This window comes from Lacerta agilis, chromosome 5 (genome assembly GCF_009819535.1).
Source record: "Lacerta agilis isolate rLacAgi1 chromosome 5, rLacAgi1.pri, whole genome shotgun sequence".
NCBI lineage: Eukaryota > Metazoa > Chordata > Lepidosauria > Squamata > Lacertidae > Lacerta > Lacerta agilis.
The window spans coordinates 10568827-10581743 of NC_046316.1; the positions used below are offsets into that span (position 1 = coordinate 10568827).

Below are 12917 nucleotides of genomic sequence, written 5' to 3' on the forward strand. Positions count from 1 at the left end.
GAAAGCACCCCCTGGGCAGTCCCGGAGGCACCATTTGCCTGGGGAGCTTGTAGCCAGGGCTGCTGCAACAAACAGAGAGGCTGAGACGTGAGAGGGCATCCGAATAGAGAGGGAAGAGGGACAGAGGCCAGTGTTGCCCACGGCACCCCTGACCATCATTCAAGGCACCCTAGGGTGCCAACGCGCCTGCTTGAAAACCACCGATGTACACCACCTGGAGCTCGGTGGAGGAAAGGTGGGATGGAAACGTAATAAGCAAAAAAGGCCCTCTTCAAAGTTATTTGTAGAGAAACAAAAACATATTTGCATACTTGGATCTGCGGTGGAATGAGCAGTATTGGAAAGATTGACATCCATGATCTGCAAATGGAACAGTGACTGCCTCTTCCAGTGTGAGCCAGTGTGGTGGTGTGGTTAAGAGCGGTGGACTCGTAATCTGGTGAACTGGGTTTGCGTCTCCGCTCCTCCACATGCAGCTGCTGGGTGACCTTGGGCTAGTCACACTTCTCTGAAGTCTCTCAGCCCCACTCACCTCGCAGGGTGTTTGTTGTGGGGGAGGAAGGGAAAGGAGAATGTTAGCCGCTTTGAGACTCCTTCAGGTAGTGATAAAGTGGGATATCAAATCCAAACTCTTCTTCTTCTTCCCTTAATCTACCTTGCAAGGATGTTATTAAGGAAATAATGCACATGGCCCACAGTTCCTTGAGGAATCTTGGCATACACTGTAATTAAATAGATTGCATAAAACTGCTGGTGCAATTCTTGCTAAGTTAAATTTCCCACTCTTAAAGTGAGCCTTGGAGATAGTGGACTAAAGCCCTTCAATAGGAATCTTATTTCTGGAGACTTCAACATTTTCCAGACACACAGAATGTCTGCTGTGACTTTGCCTAAGTACAGCATGCTGTGCCTACTCCTGAAAAAGGTTCATAAGCAAAAAAAAAAAACACTCCCCAAAAACCCTGGATTTGGGGGAATTCCAAATGATGGAATTGTGCGGAGCAAGATTTTAAACCTTTTGGAATAGAATCATAGAGTTGGAAGGGACCCTGAGGATCATCTAGTCCAACCCTCTGCAATGCAGGAATATGCAGCTGTCCCATACGGGGATCAAACCTGCTACCTTGGCATTATCAGCACCACGCTCTAACCAACTGAGCCATCTGGGCTGATAAAAGTCTTAAAACTACAAAATACTGTAACAAATGTGGAGAATTCTAGCGTTAACCCCCAGATGCTCTACTTTGCAGAACTGAATCAAAAATATGGTCGCCGCTGGTTACCGAGGAAGGGAAAACCAATCCATACAAGATGAACCTGGCATCCCAGCCGCAAGTGAGTAACATGAACGAGGCTGTTTCTTTTCTGCCACACTGTGCCCGCTGCGGGTATGGATTGAACTGTGTTGACGCAGCATAAACGACGCTCTCATAGCTGCTGCTTGTGTTTTATTCTAAAGGCACAGGCGCACTGTGTGTCACATGTTTGGCATAACACATGCATGCCCAGTATAGGCTTAGGAGAAAAGTCAGTTGTGGAGGGTGGAGGAAAGAGTATCGTGAATCCATACACAGTCGTACCTTGGATCTCAAACGCCCTGGCTCCCGAAAAAATCGGCACCCGAACAGCCGAAACCCGGAAGTGAGTGTTCCAGTTTTCGAACAATTTTCGGAAGCCAAATGTCCGTCGCGGCTTCCGATTGGCTGCAGGAGCTTCCTGCAGCCAATCATAAGCCACGCTTTGGTCTCCAAACGTTTTGGAAGTTGAGTGTATTTCCAGAACGGATTCTGTTCGACTTCCAAGGTACAGCTGTAGGTGTATTTTGATTCGGCCATCGGGAATTGCGTTTGGGTGGGAATGCCTTTAATGTATGGTGTTTTTGGCAATTTCAGGGGGGAGAAAAATCTATAAAACCGCATTTTTTTTGCAGTTTGTACAACAACATTGCCCCCTTCCCTCCCAAGAAAGCTCAACAACTTTGCCTTAAAAAGCTCAATAACATTTCTGTCCAGGTTTTCACTCTATGAAATATGGAAAGCCTAGTCAAAACAGTAGGCCGTTCCAGACGGGGCCACGCTCCGTTATTTAGCCTCTAGAAAAGTGGTTGGCAGGACATACGGCACTAGGAAGTAATCCTTCACACAATACATAATTAAGTTGAGGTTTCTCTCCACTAGATTTTAGTGATGACCAGTAGCATAATATATCGGGGAGCAGGAGATTGTGGGGAGGGTGAGGTTCTGCATCTGAGCAGTGCAGAAATGTGGAATTTAGATTTCACGTGAGAATACATGATTGCCTGTGAATTTGAGTGGCTTCTCTCAATGTCAGCCACAACCCCTTTCTTTTGGCCTCATGCAGTAATTTGGGACCCAGGTGGCGCTGTGGGTTAAACCACTGAGCCTAGGGCTTGCCGATCAGAAGGTCGGCAGTTCGAATCCCTGCCACGGGGTGAGCTCCCGTTGCTTGGTCCCAGCTCCTGCCCACCTAGCAGTTCGAAAGCACGTCAAAGTGCAAGTAGATAAATAGGGACCGCTCCAGCGGGAAGGTAAACGGCGTTTCCGTGCACTGCTCTGGTTCGCCAGAAGCGGCTTTGTCATGCTGGCCACATGACCCGGAAGCTGTCTACGGACAAACGGCGGCTCCCTCGGCCTATAGAGCGAGATGAGCGCTGCAACCCCAGAGTCCGACACGACTGGACCTGATGGTCAGGGGTCCCTTTACCTTACCTAGTAATTTGGCATGCAGTAATTGAAAGGAATGAAGCTCTTGGGTTCAGAAAGGTTCTCTAGCCCAACCCCCTGGGCTGAAATCAGAGAGGGGGTGGGATGCCCTTACCTGGGACACGTGGCCTTTCCCCCCCCCCACCTCTGCAACACCCCACCGGGAACCCATAGGCATGAAGCTCTGTTCATTTCTTTTTTAAAAAATTATATTTATTAATTTTTTAAGACAACAACAACCACATATTCAAACAAAAACACAACACAATAAAAAACAAAATTACTATGAAAACATAACTACAAAAAACCCCACCTACAAGAAAAACAAAAAATCTTATTATCATTAACTTCTGTCCTTCGCATTGTAAATTGACTTCCTCCTATCTCCTCTTCCTGCGTTCCTTGTCTATCATCTTTAGTAATTTCCTAACATCTTACCAAACCTTGTTTCTTATAAAATTCCTACTTATTAATCTGAACTATTATTACAACTTCTATTTCATCTAGCTTAAACATTTAGTTTATAAATCTTCACTATTATTTCAACTCATATTTCATCTATCTTAAACACTTAACCAAACTCTACTTCCACAGTCTGACTTTTCTTCCAAATTATATCTAATTCTCAAATCATACAAGGCACGAAGCTCTGTTCTGCACCTGAGCGCGACACTCGGCTCGAACGGCCGTGCCATTCTTAAGTACAAAGTTAAGTACAAAGTGAAGACTGCTGGAGTTTTTCGGTCGGGTTGAAGCTGGCCCGAGGGTGGCGGAGAAACGCATTGAACTGCAGAATTTGTCAACGAAACTGCGAGATCGCTAACATCGTGTGAATGCGCCCTCAATGTGCTGGATGGTGGAGCAAGCGGTCGTGTGAACATACCCCATTTTGTGCATGTGTGCCCTGCATCTTAATGAAAGGAAATCAAGAAAATAGAATTGAGCTGCTTAAAGGTAAAGGTACCCCTGACCATTAGGTCCAGTCGCAGACGACTCTGGGGTTGCGGCACTCATCTCGCTTTACTGGCCGAGGGAGCCGGCGTACAGCTTCCGGGTCATGTGGCCAGCATGACTAAGCCGCTTCTGGCGAAACCAGAGCAGCGCATGGAAACGCCGTTTACCTTCCCGCCGCAGCGGTACCTATTTATCTACTTGCACTTTGACGTGCTTTCAAACTGCTAGGTTGGCAGGAGCAGGGACCAAGCAACGGGAGCTCACCCCGTTGCGGGGATTTGAACCGCCAACCTTCTGATTGGCAAGCCCTAGGTTCTGTGGTTTAACCCACAGCGCCACCCGCGTCTCTTGAGCTGCTTGCCCCAGGATAAATCGGCAAGTCCCTCTTCATACCTCTGCCCTGCCCCAGAGCCGTACATTCCTTTGCCAGACTGATGTCATGGCTGCATTAAAACAGGCCATCGATTGTCCTGAGGCTTTTTCCTTTAAAGCGCTTCCTGTCACATCCTCTGGGGATGAGGTCATGGCGGCTGTTTTGTTTAGCTATTCCCATAGAAACCGGGGAATGGAAAGCTGTAGAAACTGGGCGTGTGCTTTGACATTTGATAAGACCGCAGTAGACCTCTTGCCAAGACCTCTGAGTCAAGAGGTGAAACGGCAGAGCAGTTTCCTGTCTGAAATGCTTGGTGGCCTCTCCTGACTTCATATTCGTCATTGTTCCTGGATCGTTTTGTCTTTTGCATCGATGTAAACGCTCGGTAAACACAGAAAGGGAAGCTGGAAAGCTAATCAGGCAGGTTTTCCCACCCACCCAAGAAGAAGTTGGGTTAACCTTTCCTGTTTTCACTCAAGATTTCAGAGCATTTAAAACTTCCCAACCAGATGATCGGAAGACAAAATTAAGACACTGCTGTCGCCTCCTTTAATTTTCCACCCCCCCATCTCTTATCTCTGTGTCTCCTTTAAAAAAAATGAGCTGCAAATATCTGGGACTATTAGGAGGCTCCAGTACTTTGGCCACCTCATGAGAAGAGAAGAATCCCTAGAAAAGACCCTGATGCTGGGAAAGATGGAGGGCACAAGGAGAAGGGGACGACAGAGGATGAGATGGTTGGACAGTGTTCTTGAAGCTATTAACATGAGTTTGGCCAAACTGCGAGAGGCAGTGAAGGATAGGCGTGCCTGGCGTGCTCTGGTCCATGGGGTCACGAAGAGTCGGATACAACTGAACGACTGAACAACAACAATTAGGAGGTCAGACCAATTGCTACAGCTGTTGGGAAAACCAGATTTGTGCTTGGGTACAGCAAGCGATTCATGCGGATCGGATCGATTTGCTCATAAGTCATTTTAGTGCTCGGCATTTGTTAAGCGCAGCTTCTAAATCTTTCGAAGCATTTCATTCCATTTTGTTGAAATCCTTACAACAACCCTGCAAGGTTGGAGAACGTGGTTGCCCCGTATCGCAGAGGTTTGAGGTTAAGAAAATGTGGCTTTTCTGAGACCTTTTAGTGAGCTTCAAGATTTCAAATCGGGGCCTTGCCGATTTCTCGCTCCCTCATTCTGTTGCTAACTATACCATTTAATTTCATTTTCACTTCACTTTTCATTTGTATACATGTCTTTCTGTATTGCTATGCCCAAAGCGATTTACAGGCTGAAGAAACAGCAAAATAGACAGCAAAGATCACACACATAGTAATAATCCGATCCAATTTTTTAAAAAAAGTCACAATAGCTTTAAAATAAACAACTTGCATCAAATAAAGCAATATTCAATAGTTCGTTAGAATATAATAGTAAACGGTAAAATTTAACTTCGGAACATAATAACTAAACGGTTTACTCTTCTACATCACAGTAAAGAATAACTGAACTGTAATAAATAAAAAATAATGGCAAGTCACAATGCACAAAATATTTACAAAATATTCAAAACCATGTAAAAGGATCAAATCGAGAAACAAGGACACACAGCTTATAAAAGTACCGGTATTTTTTAAAATACCAGATATCACCAAGGTACACACATGAAAACTGTAGTTTATTTAATTGTGGAAACTTTAATAAATCCCTTCTTGGAAGTTTGTAAACAGAGGCTGGATAGCTATTTTGTTATGGATGCTTTAGCTGAGATTCCTGCATTGCAGGGGGTTGGATGAGATGACCCTTGGGGTCTATTTCTACAGTTCTATGATTATGAATATTATCCCAGGTAAAACGGCCTGTGGGTTGAGGCCATCTTCTGAAGCCCCACTCTAAGTCTTCCTTCCTGACGGAGGTTAGACTTTCCCCCCACATGACTGTCATTCTGCTTGCCTTTAATGGCTTTGAATCTGAAACTAGGTATTTTTAAGCTGCTCGACTTGGCTTTTTATTGTTTATTTTTGGTTTTGGTTTTGGTTTCTCCTCGCGAAGGCCGGAAGGTGTGCTGTAAAAAAAACCCCCCTCCATTTGCCTTTTAAAAATAAATAAATAAATGAGGCCACGCCTTTGTGATATTGAATGAGACTATAATATTAAATCATTCCGAAAGCAATATTTGTGTTAGGTAGTTTGTTCAGCGGAATGACATCGTATCTGGATCTTGACTGAGGCATTTGACCTTTTTTTTAAAAAAATGGTAGATAATTGGCAAGAGTTTTCAAGCAACGTGAGGGAAGTTGCACAATTCGGTCTGGTACAGGACGGTTCTACAGAACTCTTTGCCCACGCATTCTGTCCTGCTCTGCACGTGAACATAATTGAGCAAAGCGCAACCAAGTATGAGGCAAGCGTTTTTTGTGGAAGGCCAACAATGAGTTGGCGCTGGTGTAGTGATCAGGGCCATAGCTGCCATGGGGCAACGGTGGGGCTGGCTGGGGATCCAACAGTCCCTGAGCAGACTCAGCCTCTCCCCAACCCCCAGAATCGCATCACGGGATCTGCCCACTGGCCTCACCCTCTGTTTGAATGTAGCCCCTGGAAGCTCTGGTCGAGAAACCCTCCAGACTTATACGGTTGCCCTCCTTTTCGTAGAAGAATTTTACAGCCATCTTGCCCCAAATCTAGACGTTCCGTTTTGGCAACTGCAACCTTGGTTTTAGGCGGCTAATGTCCGTCCCGTCCCCAAATATATTTCCGCCCTTTGCAGAACGGCCTCCTTTTTTGATGATTACTTGAACGGCCCAGGGACTGCTGCTTACCACCCGCACGCCAAGCGCATCTGATTGTTCCCTCTGCTCCCTTGCATGCAGGATGTAAGGCACATAGGAAGTGCACATAACCGAAGCGCTATGCCCTTCACTGCCGCCACCGCTGCTTCCAGCACCTCACCCAAGGTCATCACTGCCCAGTACAATAGCCCAGCGGGTCTGTACTCCTCGGAAAACATACAGACCTTCAACGACGCGGTGGAGTCCAAGTCCGCTCAGGGCGACCAGGAGCCCAGCAAAAAGTAAGTGGCTCCCCAGTTTTGCGCTCAGCACCACCACCACCACACAAGGGGAGCCCCGGTCTCTATTGTAGATGCATGGAGTGAGTGTATTTACTTCTGTTTCAGTGTATCTGAAGAAGTGTGCATGCACACGAAAGCTCATACCAAGAACAAACTTAGTTGGTCTCTAAGGTGCTACTGGAAAGAATTTTTTTATTTAGTTTTGACTATGGCAGACCAACATGGCTACCCACCTGTAACTGTATTTATGCTGTAACTCATCTCAAGACATCTTTTCTTTCAGGTTGGCTACCCGGCTAGCGTGTGCCTGACACGCTAACCTTTTCCAACGCGACAAAGGAAAACTAACGACCTTTCTGTTCTTTGATTTCCCCAGCTGCCCGTGCCATTTCAGCGCGCTTTCAGTATGACGTATGAGCCTTTAAAATTGCCTTCCCACTCGCTCAGGTGCTCGTTGCTTCTATTATGGGAATAATTGTGGCTTTTGATCTTCCCAGCGAAATGGGGACGGTCTAGCGGAGGGAGCACAAGTAGAGATCTCTCTTTTCGACCGAAGGTTTTGTGGTCCTGAAAGTAACATCTTTTTTTTTTGGGGGGGGGGAGGTTGCAGGGCTGAGAAACTTTTCTTAGGTGTTTAAATTTTCAGGGTTCCCTAAACATATCAAGCAGGTTGCTTCCTTTCCCACCCCTGAGAGCTTTGCAGCAAACAGAAGTGCACCTTAGTAGGAGAAGACGCAAGTAAGAAGCGACATTTCTGCTTGTGGCAGAAATGCTTCTGCGCACCAGGAGGGGAGAGGGATCTTGTGCTCGATCTGGTTGGCCACTGTGTGTCCTGGACTAGATGGGCCTTTGGTCTGATTCAACAGGCTGTTATGCTTTGAATTGCTAAAAATCACCCTTCCACAGGAGAGGTTCTACATCATCGTGGTTCCCATACACTTTAGCATTGCTGGCCCAAGATATTTTGCTTCCTGAAGTGGAACCAAAATGCCCCCTGTCCTGGCTAAGGCTAGGAATTTTTATTTTTATTTAATTATTCTGGCAGCAATTCCTGCCTTCATCTACTCATCCCTCATGAAGCGGGTCCCTACATTTTAGTACAGTGGTACCTCTGTTTTCGAACGTCTCGGAAGTCGGAACGTTTCGGTTTTTGAACGCCGAATGCCCGGAAGGAACTGCTTCGGTTTTTCGAACGCTTCTCGGAAGTCGGACATGCCACGCGGCTTTCGCATTGAGCTTTCCAGAAGTAAATGTTTCCAGAAGTAAATGCTTCGGTTTTCTAATGTCTCGGAAGTCAAATGGTCTTCTGGAACGGAATTATGTATGAAAACCGAGGTACCACTGTAATAAGATCCACCAGTAGAATGTTGTGTCTGTTCCCGACCATTCCTTAAGGGCCTCATACCCTGACCTGGAAATTATTTTCCCCTAGCATTTTATGAGATCCAAATAGCCCAAGTCTTATCATTGTGGTAACTCATCCAGATGCTCTCGGAGAAGGAATCCCTGTGGAGCAAGGTGCTGTTGAGATCAGGTAGATCCCTGGTCCCTTGATTAAAACATATTCTGCTTTGCCACCCATCTTGACTCCTCTTTGCCTCGCAAATTCCTAACGGATGAAGTGAGTGCTCCGTCCCTGTCTGTTAGCGCATACATAACTGTATGTAAGCCTTAACATTGGTGCATCAACCCACAGTCATTCATATGAAGGGCTCATCCTGACTTCCATTTGTGCTGTGTTTTCGACGGTAAAGATTCAGGATTTCCAGATGGGGACCGACTAGGTTTTTTGTTTCGTTCTGCCACTTTCCCCGGAATCGGAACAAACGTCAGTCAGGTTTGCTGCAGAATGCTTGTTCCAATTCAGTGCTAAACATCGAGTTTTCCTCGGGGGAAAGCAGCAGGACCAGAAAACACACACGCTCAGACCTTTGCTTAGAAATTGCGGCACAAACCGAAATCTCGATGAGCCCCAAGTTGTTCTGTGTTGCGTATTGTGCTGGCTTCTTGGCTGTGTGGAACTGTCTAAGCCAGGCTTCCTCAAACTCGGCCCTCCAGATGTTTTTGGCCTACAGCTCCCATGATCCCTAGCTAGCAGGACCAGTGGTGAGGGATGATGGGGATTGTAGTCTGAAAAATATCTGGAGGGCCGAGTTTGAGGAAACCTGGCCTAAGCAGTCTTTTCCAAACTTGGGTCTCCTGCTGATTTTGGACTACAGTTCCCATCATCCATGACCACTTGGTCCTGCTAGCTAGGGATCATGGGAGTTGTAGTCCCAAGAGAGCTGGACGCCCAAGTTTGGGAAACCCTGCTGGTTTAGGGTTGCAATTGATGCTGTAATTAATTTATGTCCTTTCTTCCCCCACCTCCTCCATGGCAAATTACCATCCCGAACGCACCCCATCCTTTTTAACGCCCTCCTTTCGCGACTAGTCCTTTGTCACCTGCTGGCGGGTTCAAGGCTCCTTTTGCATCGGTCTATAGCCCACTTCAGGCCTCTTCCTCCTCCCGTTTGCGAAGGAGGCACAGCACCTCGTCCATCCCCAGCCAAATCCGAGTGGGCCCCGAACAGCTCAAGGAAGTTGCTCAGATCTGCCCCAGCAGCCCCGTGGAAGTGGACGTGCCGGGACTCAAAGTGCGGCACGTACAGTTTAACTCTCCTTTACAGCTCTATTCACAGAAAAACATCCTGGATTCTTTGCAGGGGCAGATCTCTTACGTTAGCCCCACCTTCCCCAGGTAAATTTGCCTGCCTCACATGCCGTTGAATTACTGTCCCTGTGCACAATCACTTTCCTTTCCTCATCCTTTTGTGTGCATCCGTCGCTCACTCAACGCGGTCGATCGTTGCAAAAAAAAAAAAAATAATCTACATTTTTGTAATGGATGCATCTCCTCAAGCTGAGATTCGGGGTTGCTTCTGAAGTAACGTTTTGGAGCTTCCAGTCGGTGGAGGGTGCTCACTGTGGATTTTGGCATGCCTCTATTATTGGGGTGTGTGTGTGTGTGTGTTGTGTTAATCGTTTACACACCTCTTCATCGAGGATCACCTTATCCCTCCATCACAAGATCATGGTATTTATTAAATTCCTATACGGCCCTTCACCCGAGGAACACAGGGTGGCGTACAATAGAAAACCACAAAAATACGTAACGTGGTAGCAAGCAAAAACCACCACCACCTTCAGTATATGGGGAGCCTTTCAGCATGCAAATGTGGTTTCTTGTGCTTGAACCTAAAGCATAGCAGGATAAGAAAAGGAAAGAGCAAGGCCTGGATCGGGGAGAAATTTGAGCATGCAAATTACCTGTGTATGGGACTGGGGAAAATACTTTGGGGAGGATGACGACGTTACCTTGGAATTGGCCCTTGATGCATGAAGCCTATCTCAGTAGCCTTTCGCAATTGCTCGTTTTTCTTCTCCTGTCGTGCATGGTTCAGGTTGGTCAAACACTGCTTTATTCGCACTAGCAGGAAGGATCTGTTCCATGGAATGTGTTGGATTTTGAACACCGTTGCTGGCAAGTTGTGACCACTCTAAATGCCTTTTGCACATGCCCTGTGGCTGCCCATTAGCTACAAACAGGCCAGTTCCACTTAGTGTTAGAAATAAGGCGTTGCAAGAGACAACCGGGCCTTTAAAGAGGCGATAATGGAACAGAGAGATGATAGAAAAGCGGTAGATATTCCAAACGCTGTAGAAACCTCTCGTTTTCTAACGCCCTAAGAAATTTCAGAAATCCTCCCGTTTCTATGTGGAGCTCAACCAGCAAGAAACAGAATAGCCTCGATCTACAGTTTGTAGAATCAGGCGCCTTTGCGCAGCCCAGTTTGGAAGCAAGATGAGCTGGGAGAGAAATACTGCAACCTGTTGAGCAGGCTTCCTCAAACTCGGCCCTCCAGATGTTTTTGGCCCACAGCTCCCATGACCCCTAGCTAGCAGGACCAGTGGTCAGGGATGATGGGAATTGTAGTCTCAAAACATCTGGAGGGCCGAGTTTGAGGAAGCCTGCTGTTGAGCATGTAGGTATTGTGGTGTGGGAGAGAAAGATGCTTTTCTCTGTCGTGGATGCTTTGGTTGAGATTCTGCAATGCAGGGAGTCCCATGAAAGCTTGCAAGTCTACAATTCTCACTCATATGCCTCTTGATTCTAAAAAAAAAAAATCACTCTACAGCCCAAACATGTGTCTGGTTTTGACCCAAATTCTGTGAGGTTTAATTTCCGTGCTTTTGCACATTGTTCATGTTCTGCAATTACCCTATTTTTCACTCCATAAGACGCACCTTTCCTCCTAAAAAGTAAGGGGAAATACCTGTGCGTCTTCTGGAGCAAATGGTGGTCCCTGGAGCTGAATTGCCCAGGGGCCAAAAGCAGATTGTGCTTTTTATTTTACTAAGAAAGAAGGGGGTGTTGAAAGGACCCCGCTCAGCAGCTGATCAGCAAGAGATCAGGAGAGAGATAAGTCCCGGCTCCCTTTCAGCCCTGCCCTCCTTTGTTGAATGTGCTGCAGAGGGAGGTTGTTCGTTTCCCCAGCGACATGTGACTGGCTGATTAGATTATCTGTCTGGAAACAGTAGAAACGGCTCCCTTTCCTTAATATTTTTCAGAAATGTGAGTTGAACCCCATAAAAATGGGGCTTTTCCTCTTTGCTTTTCCCCCTTTGCAAAAACAGCTGCAAAACTTTTAGCTGATCCTAAAAAAAGGCCTTTTGCCTTTGCAAAAACAGCTGCAAAGCTTTTAGCTGATCCTAAAAAAAGCCAGGGCTTTTCCCTTTGCAAAAAGCTGCAAAACTTTTAGCTGATCCTAAAAAACAAACAAACAAAAACAAAAACCCAGGGCTTTTAGAGGAGTAAAACCAGAAAAATATTTTTTTTCTTGTTTCCTCCTCTAAAAATGAGGTGTGCCCTATGGTCCGGTGCGTCCTATGGAGCGAAAAATACGTTAGTTAGGGATTGCATTTAGTTAGGGATTGCTAATGATAGCTCTGAGGAAAAGGAATTGGTGGTGGGTCATCACTGGAGCACTGGATGAGGTTTTGAAGGTACACCGTGCAAGTTAAAACAAAATGTGATGGAACCTCTTCGGATTTAACATATTGCGGTTTGTGTATCACGTTTTAAAGCAATAGCTTGTCTTTTCCGCTTTCCATCTCGGATGAAATGGTTGTATTTTAAACATAAACAGCACCCCCACCTTAGGCCCGCTTGATATTCGTGTAATGCGCCTGGTGTGCATTCTTTCTGCCTAGCAGTGAAAAGTCATCTGAATAGGAAAAATAAGGGATCCTTCTTTGTGCCTTCTGGAAGGAGACAGACACCTTCGCAAGGCAAAATGGAATGTCTGAATTGTCTCACAGGCCTGGTTCAAACGTAGTTCATCACTCGATGAACATGAAGCGAGTCATCGCAGGTCGAACCCTATTGTTCTCGTATTGCCTGAAGCGCAGATGTTTCTTACATGTTTAGCCACAAGTGATATGCATGAATCAGCTCTTAATTGTTCCTCTTGTCTGCGTCTCTCACAAACAGCGAGTCTCGTGGATCCAGTGTGTGGGGGCAGCCAGTTATGCACACTTATTCATGTTCATTATGCTGTGCTCATCTGCAACCGTGCAGCTTAAAAGCCAGTCTTTTGTTTTGTGAATTGCCTGGGGCGAGTAGCAACGGCTGCCTGGGAAAATCTGATTAGCAAACGTCACCTGTCTCATGCAGAGTGTGTAGCGTTCTCCCTTGCAGCCAAGAGGGGGAATTTAAGCCTATCAATAACCCTCTGGTTAAAATAAAAGTGCTAAAAATTTCT

General features: G+C 46.2%; 1 protein-coding gene across 2 annotated transcripts in view; it reads left to right on the plus strand.

Moving 5' to 3' along the window:
• PDLIM1 (PDZ and LIM domain 1) overlaps window positions 1–12917 on the plus strand; it is a 39459-nt gene that overhangs the window by 22905 nt on the left and 3637 nt on the right. The window contains exons 3-5 of one of the 2 annotated variants that reach the window (XM_033148504.1): window positions 1251–1335; window positions 7490–7560; window positions 9548–9853. In XM_033148504.1, the coding sequence (XP_033004395.1) occupies window positions 1251–1335; window positions 7490–7560; window positions 9548–9853 (462 nt within the window). Of the gene's footprint in view, window positions 1–1250; window positions 1336–6913; window positions 7114–7489; window positions 7561–9547; window positions 9854–12917 lie in introns of both variants that reach the window. The other variant, XM_033148503.1, reaches the window with a different exon arrangement.